The following is a 22,500-nucleotide window of genomic DNA, read 5'->3' as shown; positions in this document are numbered from 1 at the left end:
ATATCTACGCGCACCTGCATGGTTGGGGCGGAGCTGGTAACGCTTGTAATGCCAGTGTTTGTCTAACTTGTCTTTGAACTCATTCACTGTCCTCGCTTTAATTACATCCTCTGGAAGGTAGTCCTGTAAAGACGGTCCTTGATCTATTTTTACAGTTCCAAAATGATTCTGTACACATGTTACAAATCCGTTCATGGTATTTCTCTTTTCTCTTATCTAAATCAAGCACCTTGGCCCAGGCTCCTTGCCTCAGAAAATGTCAACTTCCTGATTTAAGACTTGCATTGAAAGTTGATAAATCCTTTTCTGAGTATGGAATTTTGGAGAGGTCTTGGATCTCAGTTGGATCAGCATCTACCACAATCCAGTGCAGAATCATGTGGAGCTGAAAAATTAGAGCCGAGTACCGTCTTTACGCTACGCTGTGATTATCCCCAGACACCTGTCTGGGGATAAGGAAAATTCGTTATCCTCAGACATCTGTCTGGGGATAACGAATTTTCATTATCCCCAGACACATATTTGAAACTCCGCTCGACGTTGTGGGTTCGAATCCTGGTTTTTTTTTTTTAATTTCCGTCTTCTTTTTACAGAACGTTGCAAGCGATAAATGTCCCATCCATCCTCCCCCCACCTCTTTTCTTTTTTTTTTTAAAATTTGTGTGCGAGTCTATTCATTTCTCCTTTTTGTTTGGCCTTTTGATCCGTTTCTGAGCATGAATTTCTTAAAATTGTTTTTATCTTTTTAAAAGATTATTCTTTGTTTTTTTCTCCTCTATCTGACCATTTAGTCGCGCTCTGAATATTTCTGTTTGTTTGATTTTTAATTATTTATTCCTTTTAGACACTTTTTGAGATCGGAGGTGTCTGGGGATAATGACAGCCCCGTCTTTACGGGACTGTAAAAATAGCCCCTGCGTTTCAAACAGCTTTCTGGTGCCTATTCACTTAACACACGATTATGTTAAAGTAAATTTCAGAAGAAATTTTGGTCAATTATAAATGGAATTGTTTATGGAGAAAAAAAAATTCGAGGCATTGATTAAGGAGCGAGGTCCCTGCCGCCATCTTGCTTTGATTACACAGAGACAATGGCCAGATGGTCAAAAGTGTTCCAAGACAAAAAATATTTTCTTGCAACCAAAAACGTAACCAAATTTTAAACGTACCATTTTAATTATATATAAAAAAAAAAAAAAAAAAAGATGATGATGATGATAATGATATTAATGATAATAATAATAATAATAATAATAATAATAATAATAATAATAATAATAATAATAATAATAATAATAATAATAGTAATGATAATAATAATAATAATAATAATAATAATAATAATAATAATAATAATAATAATAATAATAATAATAATAATAATAATAATAATAATAATAATGATAATAATACTAATAATAATAATAATAATAATAATTTTAAAAATCTTACCTTAACCTGATACCAACAGTGTTTTGATCTCAGAGTTCCTGAATTTGATGATATAAGTGGCTTCCAGGTCTTGATTCCACACTCCACTACATTGTTGAACCAAGACATTCTCTGACTAATCAGTTCTATTGATTAAATAAGATGAACTATGTTGGCTTTTTAAAAAACTCTAGAACAGCATGCATTATAAAACTGTCAAAGGTCAAAGGTGGAGCAATGCTTGTGGATAACACGATTTTCAACAGACATTCAAACCCATCTTGAATGTACCTATACACATGGATTAAACGCATTTTAATGTATGATTTTAACACACCACACACTACTCGTGCGGCTATGTGGTCTTGTGGTATGACACTCACTTTCGGATCGGAAGGTCCTGGGTTCGAGCCTCGCTCGGCGCATAGTTGAGTCCTAGGAGAAGGCTCTTTACTCACATTCTCTCACCGTCCTCAGGTGTAAAATGAGTACCAGGCCGTTAACAGCGTTGTCTCTGACCGAAAAAAAAAATTGTAATATGGCCTAACAGGCGTCATGTCCCGTCCTTCATGTTAAATGTTGCTGTTGGCCAGGGGCCACTTGTAAAGCACTTTGAGCACATTAGGTGGATATTGCTCTATATAAAAGCTCTTTTTTTTTTTTTTTTAATTTTTACTACTTCATTTTGAAACCTGATGTCAACCTTGCTTGAAGTAACAAATCTTGACGGCTCTGAAGTTTGTATTGCTTGAGACTTGTCATTTTTGCTTTCAAAACAGGAAATAACAGCCATTGAGTCAGTGTGAACCCTGAGGCAACATGGAGCTCGATGATCTCTTGTTCGCTATAACAGAGGTAGGTGTTGGTATGGTTGAAATAAGTAAATGAGTCATGTATAAAGGGAATAGGGGTTGAAATATACTTTTATTTTTAATACAGTTTTCCTTTTTGTCAGACATGAAAAGCCTGTATAAACAAAAAGAAGCAAAACAGTTTCACCTCTCAACCTGATAAGATGTGTTTGAAAAAGAAAAATACAAGAAAAAATAATTCCGAAGCGCCAGGAGGATAAGGCATCAATCACATCATGAATAAAGACCCACATATGATATGATTATAAAAGACCAACCTGCTCTGAGTGACCACTGTCCTTTAATGACTACTTCAGCCATTGTTCTTTAACCAGTTCACTGCCCTAGTCTAGATAAACACATACTTAAAAATTTGGCCAGAAAGGTGGTTTTTCAAATATCGATAGATCTGTCATCTACATTTTTTGCGGCCGCGAATATCAGGGCGATCCGCAAATTTTGGCAAATTTCCCAAAATTGGCAAATCGTGGCAAATTTTGGGAAAATTGGCAAAACGCGTGGCAAATTTTGGGGAAAAAAAAAAGAGGCGAAAACAAAATAACGAAGAAAAAAGTGCGAAACTTGAGAAATGTTTCAGCTTTGCCTGGGCCCAAACCAGTCTGAAAGTTTGGGTGCATAAATCGCTTTACATTGTGTAAATTAATAAATGTAGCCTCCTTAAATGTAATAAATTGTCTTTTATGTAATATTTTTTTCTGTATCGCGTGTTAATTTTTACTGAAACGCTTAGTTCTCCTCTGCAAATTTTGGTCTTTTTGGCAAATGTCTTGGCAAATTTTAGGTCCAAATTTGGCAAAAAATGCAGATGACAGATAGATATAGATGACCCTGGTAAAAACTTCACAACGTCCCAGGTTTGAGAATTTTTGCCAAGATGAGGGTTGCTCAAGTCAGGTTGGATGAACCGAGAGCCTTCAAGAAACTTTCAAATAATTTAAAATATTTTTTTCTAAAGTCAAATGATGGAATTGTTTTTCAACAGGTTTCTGGAGCTGTGTCAAGGATGCCGTGTGCTTCTAAGGACAAAGAACAAGTGCTTGGTAAAATTGGGGACCTGTTCTTCAAATTTAATGCTGTTTCAAATAAATATGGTATGTATATATTACTCTGTGTTATTTCAGTATCACGCCTGTATGCCTTATTTTATGGTTTGAATATTTCTTCAGAGTTTTGTTTGCCGTGGCTGGTTGTCAAATATTTTTATGATTTTTAAGGGTTTTTTTGTTTTGTTTTCTAAATTATAGCCTGGTTATTTTAGGCATTTACTCGGTTGAAGATTTTCTGTCTCCAATGAAATGCAGTCTCCTATAAGCTGTAAATGATATGTGAGATATATTTATGTTATTCAAACTTTGAGAGTTGCCACTGATTAAAGCAGTGATATTTTCACAAATGAGGTGTTTTGTGTATAATTAAAAAAAAAAAAATCTAATCCCCTTGAGACAGAAGGCTCATAGAGCTGGAGTTTAACCTGCTTGGTTTCTGTCACATTATACAGGGTAGAATTTGGTAGGTACATTCCACCTTATCAAAAGACCCAGCTACTTAATCACCATACAAATATAAAATTATTGGAATAAAAGCTCATTGAAACGTGACCGAAAAAGATGATATGAGTTTTCAGATTTTGCACATTTTGAGAGATGTTGGTTCTCTGATTTCTAAAGGCTTTAATACAATGTCGATGACTTTCTACCAATGATTCTTTCAATATCTTTTTTGAACAGCCAATTGTGCCAGGCCATCAGAAAGTAAGAGAGAAGAACCAAAAGAAGGAAACCCCAAAGCGGAGCAGACACTCGTCAAAGGATGTTGGACTTCTACAGGAAGTCCAGAACTCGGTCAGATCCAAGAAAGGGTACAGAGTATGAACGGCAAACTTAATGAATTGGAACAAAAACTGGCCAGATTGGAGAGAGATCAAGGAAACAAGGAAATGACACAAAGCATTTCTAGCTTGAGGTCTGAGATTTCAGCCCAAGTAGAAACGTTTAGCCAGATGAGAGCAACTCAAGATACGATTAGTAACAGAGTGGCTCGCATTGAAAACAAGGCCAATGACCTGGAGGTGCTCCAAACCAGAATTCAACAGATTCAAACCTTGGTAGATAGCAAGTTAGATGCATCGATATTTGCGACTGAGTTACTCAAAATGCACCAAGACGTCGCCAATCTGGAGGGATTGATCAAAGAGAAAGATACAGATAACGGTAACGTTATAATGCTAAGACCAAAAGTCAATAATGTGATATTATCAACAAGGGTACATAAAGATCTGAAAAAGTATGTGTGAAACAGTGAAAGACAAAGAAAGACAGAAAAATACAAGGAAAAAAAAAAAAAAAACGATCCCCAAAAAATCAGCCTGTTTCAACTAGGGATCAAATCTCAGACCTCCAGATTATGAAGTTCGATCTTAACCAAGAGGTCTGCAGTTCCATTCCGAGTAGAAGGAGGCTGATTTCTTTTGGATGTTTTTTATTCTTGTATTTTTCTTTCTAGTTGTTTCATACACGATTTTATAGATCTTTACACCAGTGCCATCTCCCTTGATTTGTCACAATGGTACATAGTAGTGTGATTACTGAGATTGATTACAGTATGATTACTGAGATTGATTACTGTATGATTACTGAGATTGATTATAGTGTGATTACTGAGATTGATTACAGTATGATTACTGAGATTGATTACAGTATGAATACTGAGATTGATTACTGTATGATTACTGAGATTGATTACTGTATGATTACTGAGATTGATTACAGTATGAATACTGAGATTGATTACTGTATGATTACTGAGATTGATTACTGTATGATTACTGATATTGATTACAGTAGGAATACTGAGATTGATTACAGTATGATTACTGAGATTGATTACAGTAGGATTACTGAGATTGATTACAGTATGATTACTGAGATTGATTACAGTGTGATTACTGAGATTGATTACAGTATGATTACTGAGATTGATTACAGTGTGATTACTGAGATTGATTACAGTATGATTACTGAGATTGATTACAGTGTGATTACTGAGATTGATTACAGTATGATTACTGAGATTGATTACATTGATTACTGAGATTGATTACAGTGTGATTACTGAGATTGATTACGTAGGATTACTGAGATTGATTACAGTATGATTACTGAGATTGATTACAGTATGATTACAGAGATTGATTACAGTGTGATTACTGAGATTGATTACAGTATGATTACTGAGATTGATTACAGTATGATTACTGAGATTGATTACAGTGTGATTACTGAGATTGATTACAGTATGATTACTGAGATTGATTACAGTATGAATACTGAGATTGATTACAGTATGATTACTGAGATTGATTACAGTTGATTACTGAGATTGATTACAGTATGATTACTGAGATTGATTACAGTGTGATTACTGAGATTGATTACAGTATGATTACTGAGATTGATTACAGTATGATTACTGAGATTGATTACAGTTGATTACTGAGATTGATTACAGTAGATTACTGAGATTGATTACAGTATGATTACTGAGATTGATTACAGTATGATTACTGAGATTGATTACAGTATGATACTGAGATTGATTACAGTATGATTACTGAATTGATTACAGTGTGATTACTGAGATTGATTACAGTATGATTACTGAATTGATTACAGTGTGATTACTGAGATTGATTACAGTATGATTACTGATATTGATTACAGTGTGATTACTGAGATTGATTACAGTATGGTTACTGAATTGATTACAGTATGATTACTGAGATTGATTACAGTATGAATACTGAGATTGATTACAGTATGATTACTGAGATGATTACAGTATGATTACTGAGATTGATTACAGTGATTACTGAGATTGATTACAGTATGATTACTGAGATTGATTACAGTGTGATTACTGAGATTGATTACAGTATGATTACTGAGATTGATTACAGTATGATTACTGAGATTGATTACAGTGGATTACTGAGATTGATTACAGTGTGATTACTGAGATTGATTACAGTGTGATTACTGAGATTGATTACAGTGTGATTACTGAGATTGATTACAGTATGAGCATCACCCTTGAATCATATACCTATGATGTTCGCATGGATGTACGATCCGATAGTGATGTCGTTTCTTCTTCTCTTTACTCGCATGTCCTGCTTCTTTGGTTTGTGATTGTATTTTTGACAGGGGATACTTTTTTTTCTGTAAATCTTCTGCCTGTTTGTTCTTGGTAATTTATAATTTAGCTTATGATATCTTTAGGTTATGATTTTGATTTACATTTGTACTATTTTTGTTAGATTGCTTGTTTTTTTTGTTTCAGCGGTCTCTCATATAACCTCAATTGTGTTGGAAGAGACCTAAAGCAACAAACAAACAAAAACAAACAAAAAGATTACTGAGATTGATTACAGTATGATTACTGAGATTGATTACAGTATGATTACTGAGATTGATTACAGTATGAATACTGAGATTGATTACAGTATGATTACTGATATTGATTACAGTGTGATTACTGAGATTGATTACAGTATGGTTACTGAGATTGATTACAGTATGATTACTGAGATTGATTACAGTGTGATTACTGAGATTGATTACAGTAGGATTACTGAGATTGATTACAGTATGATTACTGAGATTGATTACAGTATGATTACTGAGATTGATTACAGTAGGATTACTGAGATTGATTACAGTATGATTACTGAGATTGATTACAGTATGAATACTGAGATTGATTACAGTATGATTACTGATATTGATTACAGTATGATTACTGAGATTGATTACAGTATGATTACTGAGATTGATTACAGTGTGATTACTGAGATTGATTACAGTGTGATTACTGAGATTGATTACAGTGTGATTACTGAGATTGATTACAGTATGATTACTGAGATTGATTACAGTATGATTACTGAGATTGATTACAGTATGATTACTGAGATTGATTACAATGTGATTACTGAGATTGATTACAGTATGATTACTGAGATTGATTACAGTATGATTACTGAGATTGATTACAGTATGATGTCTGAGATTTATTACAGTATGATTACTGAGATTGATTACTGAGATTGATTACAGTATGATTACTGAGATTGATTACAGTATGATTACTGAGGTTGATTACAGTATGAATACTGAGATTGATTACAGTGTGATTACTGAGATTGATTACAGTATGATTACTGAGATTGATTACAGTATGATTACTGAGATTGATTACAGTATGATTACTGAGATTGATTACAGTATGATTACTGAGATTGATTACAGTATGTTTACTGAGATTGATTACAGTATGATTACTGAGATTGATTACAGTGTGATTACTGAGATTGATTACAGTACGATTACTGAGATTGATTACAGTGTGATTACTGAGATTGATTACAGTAGGATTACTGAGATTGATTACAGTATGATTACTGAGATTGATTACAGTATGATTACTGATATTAATTACAGTATGATTACTGAGATTGATTACAGTATGATTACTGAGATTGATTACTGTATGATTACTGAGATTGATTACACTATGATTACTGAGATTGATTACAATATGATTACTGAGATTGATTACAGTATGATTACTGAGATTGATTACAGTATGAGTACTGAGATTGATTACAGTATGATTACTGAGATTAATTACAGTATGATTACTGAGATTGATTACAGTATGATTACTGAGATTGAATACAGTATGATTACTGAGATTGATTACAGTGTGATTACTGAGATTGATTACAGTACGATTACTGAGATTGATTACAGTGTGATTACTGAGATTGATTACAGTATGATTACTGAGATTGATTACAGTATGATTACTGAGATTGATTACAGTGTGATTACTGAGATTGATTACAGTACGATTACTGAGATTGATTACAGTGTGATTACTGAGATTGATTACAGTATGATTACTGAGATTGATTACAGTATGATTACTGATATTGATTACAGTATGATTACTGAGATTGATTACAGTATGATTACTGAGATTGATTACAGTATGATTACTGAGATTGATTACAGGCGTGATTACTGAGATTGATTACTGTATGATTACTGATAAATAGTGAAATTCTTTGTTTTAAATCATTTTCTTAGTTTCCCCATGCATAGCCTACTAAATTTCATAATGTTACGTGTATTCCCAAAGTAGGTCATATGGAACCAATTTTCCATTTCATGCTGTACAAGTTTGGATTTTCCGCCCCTTTTTTTAAAAACTAACACTCTTACAATATCTGTCTTGCTACCTACACACATGCCTCCCCACACGCCGCAACTGCTCATGGATTCATTTGTTTTTAGTCCTTCTATTTTGCACTTTCGATGTTGATTCATTCATTTTATTTGAAATTGCACTAAATCAAGAACATTTTGCATATTGTTTAAGTCTTTCAGCACCATTGGCCGCACTGTGCGGCCAGAGCAGAATCTGTTCTACTGGCCAATGGCCTCACAGTGCGGCCAGTCTTGAAAGGCAAAATCAATAATGTAATCCAATCCTACTTTCTACAAAAGTACTATAAATTGAATCAAAGGTATCATTTCTTTTATCAGAACATTCAATTGGCCCTAGGGGGGGTATTTTAATTGAGATTTTGCGCCGAATTCGAATGTCGCTTTGTCTTAGTTTGTCATTCTCACGCTGCCTCAATCAGGTGTCAGCCATTTTGTGACGGAAATGCCAATGTAGCCTCAGCGCTGAAAGAGTAGATGAAATGGTCCATTTGCTTTGACTCAGTAAATATAATATTTTTCCATAGTGAGATTTTCATGAATTTCAATACCCGGTGTATTGTAAGGTAGGCAGTTTGCACATTCAATGTATTTTTGGATGAAAATTGCCGAGATGGGTCAATTCTTTTTTTTTTAATTTGTCTTTAAATTATACAATATTTATTATACAAAATTTAGGGGCGAAACTATCTTTACATAATAACCCCCCCCCCCCCCCCCTACCCTTGAGCAAGGTTAATGTGACTTAGCCGACTTATGACACAGAGCAAGACAACAGGAACTCAATCGGGTACTTTTTGGTTACGAAGCAAATACCAAACTACTGAGCTATACTGTATTTTCATACTTATTATTATTATTATTATTATTATTATTATTATTATTATTATTATTATTATTATTATTATTATTATTATTATTATTATTATCATTATCATTATTATCATCATTATTATTATTATTATTATTATTATTATTATTATTATTATTATTATTATTATTATTATTATTATTATTATTATTATTATTATTATTATTATTATTATTATTATATATCATTATCATTATTAATATCATTATTATTATTATTATTATTATTATTATTATTATTATTATTATTATCATTATCGTATTATTAGTATTAGTATTGATATTATTGTTATTGATTTTCAAACAGAATTTCTCATACTGAGCATATTTGAAAAACTTTAGAAGTTTTCAAATCGGCTTTACTTGGATAATCAATGGTAATAATTAATAAAACCTCACTAAAAGCATTCTGAATTTATTAATGTAAATTTCATCTCGTTTTCATTTCATTCATGACTTTTTCACTCTTTTCGATAGAAATCTAAAAAGGTGTATATGAAATGGTGGCATATGAGCACCTTTTCATATTATTATCTTACACCAGTGCCTGTACCCTAATTTCTCACTTTTTTTCATTTTAATTTTTTTTTTTAGGGACAGAGAAGTTTGTGGCCTTTTCAGCAAAAGTCAAGAATACACGTAAATACACAGATGGAGATATCGTACACTTTCAAAATGTTGTGTTTGATTTCAACAGTTGTTATGACTCTTCATACAGTATGTTCAAGACAAAGTTTTTGGGTTGGTATTTTTTCAGTACGTCCATTAATACCAACTCAAGAGGGGATTTTGAGGCTGCCATCATGCATAACAATGACGAAGTGGCTCTTTTTGGGACACCTGGCGACAAGGACCTCCAGACTGGGACATCCGTAGTATTAAAGCTACAACCGGGTGACACTGTCTGTGTCAAGATGATCATTAATTCAAGCGTCGAGGTCGGCAGCGGATTTTCTAATTTCATCGGTTACAAAATTGCTTAAAAGACTCATCTTCCATTTTGTGCTCAGGTTGTTGGTAAATGTGAGTGTGTAATCTAATACCATTCGTGTCACTGCAATATTGATTTAAATGGAAAATTTGGTAAAGGTTAGTGTGTTATCTAATACCATTCGTGGAATATTTTCATCATTAAAAAGGAAACGAAAGTGACTTAAGTTGATATTTTATATTGATGCTGGGAGATGGTTTGTTTATTTTCTTCTTTCATCAGCTATAAGATTATATCACAATTTGCTGATTATAATGAATCAAAATATCAAATATCAAATACTTGACAATCATCTCCATTTAACCACTCTGGAGAAAAATGAATGAAAAAAAGGGCTTTTTTAATAGAAGGGAAAACTGGAAGAAAAGAAATAAATCAAAACAAACTTGAGCTTTCATATGGGGTAATATCCACTAAATATGCACAAATTACTTTCTAAGGGGTCCCAAGCCAACAGCAACCTTAAAATGTAGGTCGAGGCATTACACCTGTCAGGTGTTATTTCTTTTCTTATTCTGACAAAGACAACTCTGTTGCCTTCCAGGTATTCATTTTATACCTGAATGGGGGGAAAATGTGAGTAAAGATCCGTTCCCAAGGCTTCAAATTTGCTACGCCCAAGGGACCTACGATTCCCAAGGGAAGAGTCAAAGCACAAGACTACGGAGCCCTAAAGGAAAATTATAGACACAATAATGTCGACATTTGGAGTGGACCAAACAGCTAGATTCAAATTTCATTATTTGGACAACAAAATAACGTCAGTGATAGAGTGGACCAAACGGCTAAATTCAAATTTCATTATTTGGACAACAAAATAACGTCGGTAATATAGAGAGCTGCCAAGGCATACGAGTCCAATGACTATTCAAGTTCAAGGCCAAGGGAAACCTTCCAAAATATGTGTGTGTATAAATGATGACACAATAAAATAATTGAAATAGCGATGTGTACTGACAATTGTCAATTCACAATGAATGTTCTATATATAGCTTTGATATTATCGAATGATTTTATATGAATGATTATTTGTATGTTATGTAACACATTGAAACAGTTTGTGCAAATGTAAACTTCACTAGGGAAAATATGTTAATTAAAGTTACCAAAAGTATTTAATAGTTTTTAAAGCCTGAAACCTCGTAAACGATACGATGCTTTATGATGAAAAGTTGGCTTACACACTTTTCTTTTATTCTTTTTGAAACTTTTTATACAAGATTTTATAATGTGCCTTTAAATTGTTTTACACCTAAATCAATGGATTTTTATAAACAAATTCATTACAATATTTATATACCAAATTGTTATTTCAATTGATATACTGTTATTTATCCAGTGTTATTGTCTTAATTGCAATTTTTTGATGATGCCTGATATTGTTGTTAAAATGATCACACATAATGGAATACTCTTGTAAATTGTATTTTGGTTTTGTCTGCTAGTGATATTGTGTTTTCGTTCATGATCCATTTGCCACAAACAAATGGCTGTTCTGTGTTACAATTTAGCTGTCATCTGCATTTTTTTGTGGCCGCAAATATCAAGGCAATCCGCAAATTTTGGCAAAATTGGCAAATCGTGGCAAATTTTTGGGAAAAAAAAGAAGTGAAAACAAAATAACGAAAAAAAAGTGCGAAACTTGAGAAATGTTGCAGCTTTGCCTGGGCCTAAACCAAGGGAAGCTACTCTCTATGGATAATGATCCTTTAAAATCTTTGTAACAACGCTTTTCACAATCATTTCATTTCTCAAGTCAAATAAATCGAGTCACTTACACTTCCAACTTCAGTCATGGATCGTTTCGTCAAAAAATCTTAGTTCTCCTCGGCAAATTTTTTGGCAAATTTTGGTCTTTTTTGGCAAATTTCTTGGCCAATTTTGGGGGTTCTTTTGGCAAATTTAAGGTCCCAATTTGGCAAAAAATGCAGATGACAGATTTAGGGAGCAGGCATTGGTGTGAAAACGAAATCTGAAAAGATATTAATTACGCAAAATTACATATGGTTCTCGGACAATCAAACTTTCCTTAAACTTTATTTTTCCTTATGACACTAATGAGTATGAGTACTTCTACCCAGAATCTAACCCAATTTTTACCCTTAAATACAAGTGTGAGTCAAAAAGTCATGGGACAAATGTCCTACTGAGTTCATTTCTTTTTCATGTGACGTCATATTTGGCTCAATTCAACTTACACATGTACTTTTAAAACCAAAAGTTGAAAATTTTAATTCTATCAAATTCTGACAAATTTATGACAGTTCACAGTGGCTGCCCCATGAATGTCCGTCAGCGACAGGAAGCTGTCATTGAATTTCCTGTTTTCGAAGAAGAAACTTCAAGTAATATTTTTAAATGCATTGGGAAAGTTTATAAACCTCAGGCATTTTGTAGAGGAAGTGTTTTTTATGTGGGTTGAATGTGTATCTCGTCATTTAGAAGAAATTGAGATGCAATCCAACACTTAAACTGAAACCTCCTCAACCATGTCTTTATCTGACAAGTCTTGTGATGACCACTGTCCAAGCAGTGTCAACTCAGTGAATCAAATAAAGACAGAAGCATTGATCAAATCTGATAGAAGACATTCTCTTGATGAGATAGCAGGTACAAATAGACATTGAAGCGAATGAAAGCAAGACTTTGTTGAGTTTGTGCTGTTTCTTCGTGAAAATGTCCTTCCACTTCCACGCCCAAGTTATAGGAAAAGGGAGGTAATCGATGGACAGCAGTGAAAAATTGTCTGAAAGTTCAGTCAATTCAGTTTTACGAGGACGGAATACATGGCTTCACAAAAATGTGGACATTGGCTATCGAGAGAGGTGGAGACTATGTTGAAAAGTAGAATTCTACTCGTCTAATGCCAAGCTTTAATCTGATGTATAATGCATGGTATTGATTCAATTTGTTATAAAGTAATGAGCAGAGTCCCATTACTTTTTGACTCATCATCGTATGGGCTTTTTAAGGTGATCACAAAGTACACTGATGGTGTGCTCTTGGAATCTTCATCTGTTCCCTATTTGAACCCTTCCCCTTTGTCTTACTTTTTCTTGTGTGCTCTCAATTTTAAATCTATCATTTTTTGTTTTTTGACTAGCCTACCCCATTTTCTTCCTTTTTACTGGTGCTTAAATGATCCAAATGTGTTGCAAGCGCCCTGAAACCCTTGAAAGACAATCACAAATTGTTTTGTTATTCACTGAAGAAGGGGGGGGGGGGGGGCGAGAGGGGTTTGTGTCTAAAAAGTTATCTGTTGAGTATTTTGTTCTCTTTTGTTTTTATTTTAATATTCTTTTGACTGATATAGGTGAACATAATTGTTAACATGAAACTATATTTACACATATGTATATACATAATTCAAGGAGGTGAAAAGTTTACAGACCTTTTTTGTTTGTTTTGTTTACCCAATATATTGTGGTGATTTTGCTTATGTTTATTTGAGACATTATACGCCTATATGTTTCAATTGAGACAAAATGCATTGATTAAAGATCTTGAATCTATTCCTGTTCTTTGTTTGAGCTACGTAATCTACTTTGTCTAAACACTAACTTTGATTTCAGCTACACTTCAAATCTGTAGTCTTGAGCCTGTACCACCATCCTCCTTTTTCATAGATTTTCATGGCATATTCTGCCATGTGTGTTTTTACAAATCAAAATGCCGAAATCAAAACCAAATTAGCCATTCCATTGGAATATACTCTTTTGACATTCATTATATTACTGTATATGTATCTTTAATAGTTGTAATAGATTATATTATATATTCTTATCAGATAGTTTGGGGGTTCATGAGTTCCCTTGAAGACCAGTGTCATTTGCTGTCGCTAATGTCCTCCTATGTCTTCTGTCTTTCTTCATTTACAATTTGGTCCTTCTTCTTGAATGAAACCATTTTGAATCTCTGCTGAGAGGAAGACACTGAGACAGAGGCCCTTTATTTTTTTTTTTCAGATGGGATATTCTTTTCTTTTAAACAAATTTTCTGTTATAATTTGTTTGATTTTATTCTACAGCGGGCATCTTGTAACATTTTTGACAGAGATTCTGTGGCATTGTCTGTGTGGAACGTAACACTGAGAAAGAGGAGGCACTTACTGTGTCTTCTATCCCCGTGTATCTGTTTTCCAACATGCTCTCTGGCTTTGTCTTGGTACGAGATTACTTGGTTTTGTCCTGACCCTGGCCGGAGAACTTGGCTGGAAGGGAAACAACCAAATGTATAGTTATAGTTTTGGGAGATTATATTTTTTTCCTTGTAAATCACCTCTCTGTTATGGACTGTTATTTTTTTTTTAAATTGTAATATGCTTTATAAGCATTTGAGTGTATTCCTCTTAGTGGGGACCTGTGCTGGTGTCTGGGTGATTCTTTTAGGTGATCTTAAACTAAGTACACTGATGGTGTGTTCTAGGAATCTACATCCGTTCCCTATTTGAACCATTCCCCTTTGTCTTACTTTTTTCCTTGAGTCCTTTTAATTGTATATCTAGAATGATTTTACTCTTCAATTTTCTTTCTTTTTACTGGCGCTGATGTAACCTAAATGTGTCGCAAGTGCCGTAAAACCTTAAAAATAAGAACAATAATCTTGAATCGATATAAACTTGTTTTTTATTTGGTTTGAGACTAATCTCCTTTCGTCTAGCGTTTCACAGATATGTACGTGTCAGTGTTCGAGCAATGCCTAAATTGAATTACCATCCCGTTATATTCTATCTACTGGTTTTTAAATGACACAAAAAGGAAGCAAATCATATGGACCTCTGACCTCTGAAGAAATGACATAATAATTGGCTTTGATTTTTATTCCAACCAAAATTTGTTGAGAAAAACTGAATAAAGATTTTTTTAATGCAAACAATATTTTTGGTTAGTTGACATCATTAAAAATATTTATCACCTTTTGTTGCAAACACGAGTTCACTTACCAATCTGATTAGCTATGGATGATTACCAAGATTGTGGAAGATTTATATATTTTCTTTTACATCTTCAAAGTGAGCATATTTGCTGGCTTGACTCGATGCCTTTCACCTGCAAGCTCGTTGAGCATGGCAGCTTTTACCTCATTTCTTATTTTTGTTCGAAAAGCTCTCTAAGGAATACTTAGCTACTAAAAGCTGTAGACTCTAAAAAAGTAATGAAGAAAAATGAATGTAACTTCTTACAAACAGAACAAAATTCTAAACATTGATTGTTCCATGCTCAAAAGCCTTCTTCGACCAATAACAAAATAAAATGATTTTGTCGTTGACTGATGAAGGGTTTTCAGACCGAGATGTTCCGTGTTGAGTGTTTTGGTCTGTCTTGAAGCGGTTACATTTATTTTTGTAGATTACTTTTTCTATTCGTCTGTCATTCATATGGTAGGTACATCTTTTATTTTCCACTCGTTGAATGATGTAATCCTACATGAAGGCAATGACTGGTACAGCCAGCAATATTCATTAAAGGTGCTCAAAGTACTTTACAAGGGGTCCCCAATCAACAGCAACACTTAACATGTGACAAAACATGACGCCTGTAAAGTGATATAATTTTTTTTCAACAGACAACGCTGTTAACAGTTAGGTACTCATTTTACACCTGAGTTGGGAGGTTATGTGAATCAAGGACTCAACTACGCGTCACCAAGAGTGAGACTTGAACACAGGACCTACTGGACTGAAGGCGATTGCCATACCACAAGACCACAAAATCACAAAGCCTCACAGGGCATACTACTATATACGTTTTACATTCACCAGTTCTATTGTGAAGTCGTTCCAACCAATCTTGCACCAAAGTTCTTAAACGTTTATCTAGGTTAGTTATCAGTTCAATATTCACTCTCCAAACACTGGGTGGGGATCCTGACCTCCCATAGTGGGCAGGGAGGTACACACTGTCTTCTATCCCGTTATATCTGTTTTCCAACATGCTTTCTGTCTTTGTCTTGGAATGAGATTACTTGGTTTTGTCCTGGCACTGGCGGGATCCTAGCTGGGAGGGAAAGTCAAATGCATAGTTATTGTTTTGGGAGATGATATTTTTTTCCTTGTAAATCATCTCTCTGTTATGTATTATTATTTTTATTTTGAATGTATAATGTAAGCATTTGAGTGTGTTCCTCTTTGTTGGATTTTGTGCTTGTGTCTGGATGAGACTTGTAGGTGATTTCAAACTAAGTACATTGGTGGTATGCTCTTGGAATCTACATCTGAACCCTATTTGTTCTCAGTTCCCCTTTGTCTTACTTTTTCTTGGGTGCTTTAATTGTAATTCTAGAACTTTTTACTATACCATTTTCTTCCTTTTTACTGGCGCTGATATAACCTAAATGTGTTGCAAGCGCCGTAAAACCCTTAAAAACAAAAACTTAAACTCTCCAAACTGAAGAAATCTCTGTAATGTTGATTGTCAACTGACAGTGTTGTGAATAATGTTAATTCTGGGTCAATCACTGGGTGGGTCTTCTGACCTCCCATGGTGGGCAGGAGGTCACTTGCTAGGTCTTCTATCCCCCATTGTATCTGTTTTCCGATTTGATTTTTGTCTTTTGTCTTGGAATGAGACTACCTGGTTTGTCCTGACCTTGGCCAGAGTCCATGGTTGAGAGGGAAACAGTCAAATGTGTAGTACATATTAGTGTTGGGAGGATATATTTTTTTCCTTGTTATTAATCTGTTATGTACTGTAATATTTTTTGTTTGTTTTGAATATCAGGCTTTGTAAGCATTCGATTGTATTCCTCTTGGTGGGATCCTGTACTTGGGTCTGGATAGGAATTTAAGATGATCTCAAACAAAACACATTGATTGATGGATTGCTCTTGCAATCTACATCTGTTCCCTATCCAATCCAGTCCCCTTTGTACTTTTTTTCGGGTGCTTTAATTGTAAATCTAGATTTTTTTTTAATATCTCATTTTCCTCTGTTTGACTGGTACTGAAATGACCCAAAAGTGTCACAAGCGCCGTAAAGACTTTTAAAAGAATACAAAAACAAACAAACAAACATGGGCTAATGTGATGAGATTCGGACAAACCATTAAGACAAGTCAAGTCGATGGGAGTGACAAGGTTTATTGAGATGGGAATCCTGTAGAATAAATAAGCTAAAAATGAATCAATAGAATTAGATAATAAACCGATTAAACAGACATCAATAATCAACTTGATCAAGTATTTAACATAACAATTTTCAGATTTAGAAAAGATGAATTGTGATATATTATATAGGTTTATTAAATTTTAATGAAAATAAAAAGAGGGCTATAACTATATATCACCACCATAAATATATATTGTAAATGAATTTTGAGTATTAAATGAAAAGATACATTTTCAAAGAAAAAAATACCAAAATAAAAACATTGCACGTGGGTTTTTTTTTATGGCCAATTATTATTAATTTCCATTTATATTGACTGTAATCTGTGGTATTCACGTTTAGCATTGACCATAATGAATTGTGTCCATTCTAAACGAAGTTATCCATAAAATTCTGATTATTTAATAGATATAATAATATTCAAAATAATTAGTAAAGTTAAAAGGCAATGAACATACATGTTTATAAATACACAATCATCAACATAATTCTATATTTAGTGACTGTATTGGCAAGACATGACTAGAACATGATTGTTATAGAGTCCATTAATGGCGGGGAAAATAATGTAAATAAATAAATACAAGGCAAGGTTTAGTTGTGTATATAATAGTAATACATAGTGACAAATGCAATCTCAAATAGTAAAACCTTCTGAGTATTTCCAATATGAAAGAAGCCCGTAGAAAAACATGTCACTGAGTTCATGGTGCTTAAAAACAACAAAAATTCTTGTGTAAAAAAATAAAATAATAATAAAAAGACAAATTAATTGAAGCGGTGCTTTTCTGGAGGGAGGCACAATCTTATAGCGGTGGGCAAAAACGGTCTCTGTTCACACAGTTAGTTCCATCATGTACACGTTTTCTATATTCCAACAAAACATTTGGTGTTTATTTGTCACAAGACTGTCTGTTCCTCAGCAATTGTTTCCAGGCTGTCGTTCACCTATCCATTGTCTCCACGCTATTCTCTGCCTCTCCAATATCTCCAGGCTGTCCTTCACCTCTCTCAAATGTTTCCAGGCTGTCCTTCACCTCTCAAATGTCTCCAGGCTGTCCTTCACCTCTCAAATGTCTCCAGGCTGTCCTTCACCTCTCAAATGTCTCCAGGCTGTCCTTCACCTCTCCAATATCTCCAGGCTGTCCTTCACCTCTCAAATGTCTCCAGGCTGTCCTTCACCTCTCAAGTGTCACCAGGCTGTCCTTCACCTCTCAAATGTCTCCAGGCTGTCCTTCACCTCTCAAATGTCTCCAGGTTGTCCTTCACCTCTCAAATGTCTCCAGGCTGTCCTTCACCTCTCAAATGTCTCCAGGCTGTCCTTCACCTCTCAAATGTCTCCAGGCTGTCCTTCACCTCTCAAGTGTCTCCAGGCTGTCCTTCACCTCTCAAATGTCTCCAGGCTGTCCTTCACCTCTCAAATGTCTCCAGGCTGTCCTTCACCTCTCAAATGTCTCCAGGCTGTCCTTCACCCCTCAAATGTCTCCAGGCTGTCCTTCACCTCTCAAATGTCTCCAGGCTGTCCTTCACCTCTCAAGTGTCTCCAGGCTGTCCTTCACCTCTCAAATGTCTCCAGGCTGTCCTTCACCTCTCAAATGTCTCCAGGCTGTCCTTCACCTCTCAAATGTCTCCAGGCTGTCCTTCACCTCTCAAATGTCTCGAGGCTGTCCTTCACCTCTCAAATGTCTCCAGGCTGTCCTTCACCTCTCAAATGTCTCCAGGCTGTCCTTCACCTCTCAAATGTCTCCAGGCTGTCCTTCACCCCTCAAATGTCTCCAGGTTATCCTCAATCTCTCAAGTGTCTCCTGCCTCTAAAAAGTCTCGAGGCAGTCATCAGCATCTCAAATATCTCCATACTACCCTATGCCTCTCAAATTAGTTTATTATGGTGGAATTACGTATTTTAAAAGTGATCAATACATTTTTCATATCTCAAATCTGACAAATTAGGGAGCATGCACTGGTGTAAGATAAACATCTGTTGATAATTATTGTGAACTGTATTTACATTTTAAAAATATAGCGGGAATCTAATTGGCCCATAGCTGTATAAAATTCCAACTTTAATTAGACAAATATAAATTGTAAGGAATGAAATATAAACATATATTGTTTAATAACATCATCATTTTACAACATAGTTTCTTAAATGAAAGTTGTTTAGATTTTTTTTTTCTTTTCGACAATTTTTCTTCGTATTATCCTCTCTGCTTTGTGAATAGCACTCACTTTTCTGAATGAAGATCCACTTGTGTACTTTGTGTGGCACTATATTTCTGGATGTTTTTGTGATGTTTGGAATGTTTTTATTCTTGTATTTTTCTTTATGCTTTATCTGGCACTGTTTCACATACACAGCCTTTCAAATTTAAAACATCAATCTCGTACATATCACAACAACAATATCAATATAACAGTTTGCTTATATAGCGCTATCCGTTTAGAATCTAAGCGCTTTTTATGAGAAAATGAAACACATTTGTTAACCTCTCTCTCTCTCTCTCTCTCTCTCTCTCTCTCTCTCTCTCTCTCTCTCTCTCTCTCTCTCTCACTATCTATCTCTCGCTCTATCACACACACACACATTTTGTAATACATATTAGAAAGAAACACTCGTTTTGTGTATGAACATGTGTAGGCATAATGTAATTTTGTGTGTTCAATGTTCAACATTTTTAGTCAAAGGGAGCAATATTTGATTTCTCGCTGAAATTCAAAATGGAGACGCCAGATGGACAAGTTGTTAATCACCTATCACAAGAGGTCGAATTCTATTGATGAAAAATATATAAGTCAGACCACTCAATACCGTCTTTATTTGTGACATGATTGCAATAAAAAATGTAGAAATATTAATAATTCTGTCCCTCCGCTACGACATCTAAGATATCGCCTAGGCATTCTACAAAGGAATATACAGTAGATAATTCATCAAACAAGATGTCTGATATCAACAGCAATCACCCGTGTTGTCAAAGTGAGCAAATTGGGGGTTAATTATCTTGCCCAAGGGAAAAAATTGAAAGCTTCTGAAACAGGGCTTGAACCCAGGACCTTCCGGGTCACAGTGAAATGCGTTAACCACTCGGCCACTTCACCCCCCTGAAGAAATATGAATCACTAAATTTCCACTCTAACTGTTTGTCAGCACAAGAAGCCAATTTACATTTATCACTAGGGAATCAATCGCATGACATACTCTCAAAATACATATTTTAATTAATTATTTATTTAGCCAGAAAAATCATCCTTCAAACACCGATCAGTTAAACTGACCTTCAAATCAATGGATTAAAATGGCTCTCATCTTGGCAAAAACTCTCAATACTGGGACTTCAGGAAGTCTTCAAGGAAACCCAGGTTTGAGAGATTTTGTCAAGATGAGGAGAGACATTTGAATCCAATGATATCTTAACTCTTTCAGCACCATTGGCAGTGCTGTGCGGCCAGAGCAGAATCTGTTCTACTGGCCAATGGCCGCACAGTGCAGCCGGTCTTGAAAGGCAAAATCAATAATGTAATCCAGTCCTACTTTCTACAAAAGTACTATAAATTGAACCAATGGTATCATTTCTTTCAGCAGAACATTCAATTGGCCCTAGGGGGGTATTTTAATTGAGATTTTGCGCCGAATTTGAATGTCACTTTGTCTTAGCTTGTCATTCTCACGCTGCCTCAATCGAGTGTCAGCCATTTTGTGACGGAAATGCAAAAATAGCTTCAGCGCTGAAAGAGTTAAAGATGAGTTTTCAGGCCAAGCTTTCAAAAATGTTTTTTTTACAGTTCCTGTGGCAGAGAAGTGGACGCTAGCATTGAAATAATTCCTCGTCCTTTGTTTGAGTATTTCAAGTATTTAATATCAATGTCTTCCACAACATTGACTGCACTACAACAAATGTCAGATGCATTCCTTCGAAATTGTTAAATACTGAAATTATACGCTCCTCTCCTCCTTTTAAGATGTTTTTAAAAACTGCTTTTTATCTTCTTTTCTTCCTCATCAATTGTTTGAGGTGTGCCTCCAGTCCTAGAGAGGCAGACATACATCCATGCATATGTCTTATCGAAAATAACACGAAAATGAAAATATTTTTAAAAAGCAGTTTTGGGATCCGCAAGCTACAATGGTGATGATTTTACTTTTGAACAAAGTAATTAGAAAATACTGTAAATGACAGATTTGAAAATAATGCATATGGCAGATATTTTGCAAGATGTGTAGAAGAAATAAAGGGAAGTAGAAAGGGAATTGTTGTGGAGTGTCAGAATAGGTGATTCTGATTCTGTGGCAAGAACGGAATTGTTGACTATAAATATATTTATGCACATGGGGTCATCTGATTCTGTGGCAAGAACGGAATTGTTGACTATAAATAAATTTATGCACATGGGGGTCATCTGATTCTGGGGCAAGAACGGAATTGTTGACTATAAATATATTTATGCACACGGGATCAATAGGTTTGATTGCTATGGAAATGTATTTTTTGTTATTTTGAGTGATACCAATCCAATGAAAAGAAAAGTGACATTTACAATTATTGTGCAGAGATAAGAAGAAAATAGAGAGAAAAAAAAAAGGATGAATAGAAAAGTATGAATGGAAATAAGAAATGACATATTCCACAATATCTTGTATAGAGTTTCCACTATAGAATTCGTGACATTTTCTATAGTGAGACAAGATTATCCAAAGATTGAATTACTCGAGTTTTCCCCGCGTGAAATCCCAAAGGTCTTTCTTTCCTGTGGCTATTTGTGTTGAACACATCCAAGTTATTTATTTGACTACCATTACACGGTGAACACATCCAAGTTATTTACTTGACTACCATAACACGGTGAACACATCCAAGTTATTTATTTGACTACCATTACACGGTACAAAAGGTAGGTTGTATTTTTTACTCAAACTCCAAGATGTTCAGGGTTAAAATGTTGGA

At 34.5% G+C, this 22,500-nt stretch overlaps 2 protein-coding genes across 16 annotated transcripts in view; one reads left to right on the top strand and one right to left on the bottom strand.

Moving 5' to 3' along the window:
- The window catches only part of LOC144966082 (uncharacterized), a 15,933-nt gene extending 607 nt beyond the window's left edge, over positions 1-15,326 (top strand). Inside the window, exons 2-5 of the mRNA XM_078902142.1 lie at positions 2,211-2,286; positions 3,286-3,394; positions 4,031-4,513; positions 10,055-15,326. Coding sequence (XP_078758268.1) covers positions 2,251-2,286; positions 3,286-3,394; positions 4,031-4,513; positions 10,055-10,443 — 1,017 coding nt within the window. The 5' untranslated portion in view covers positions 2,211-2,250 and the 3' untranslated portion in view covers positions 10,444-15,326. The remainder of the gene's footprint in view (positions 1-2,210; positions 2,287-3,285; positions 3,395-4,030; positions 4,514-10,054) is intronic.
- Positions 15,327-17,511: 2,185 nt separating this feature from the next.
- Positions 17,512-22,500, bottom strand: part of LOC144966080 (uncharacterized) — a 52,690-nt gene continuing 47,701 nt past the window's right edge. For all 15 annotated transcript variants that reach the window (XM_078902136.1, XM_078902141.1, XM_078902130.1 and 12 more), the window contains one exon: positions 17,512-22,500. This exon is cut by the window's right edge and continues 24 nt beyond it. In XM_078902136.1, coding sequence (XP_078758262.1) covers positions 22,462-22,500 — 39 coding nt within the window. In that variant the 3' untranslated portion in view covers positions 17,512-22,461.

This window comes from Berghia stephanieae, chromosome 2 (genome assembly GCF_034508935.2).
Source record: "Berghia stephanieae isolate SIO BIC M18660-M18661 chromosome 2, UCSD_Bste_1.3, whole genome shotgun sequence".
Lineage (NCBI taxonomy): Eukaryota > Metazoa > Mollusca > Gastropoda > Nudibranchia > Aeolidiidae > Berghia > Berghia stephanieae.
This window is presented reverse-complemented; position numbering and strand designations above follow the sequence as displayed.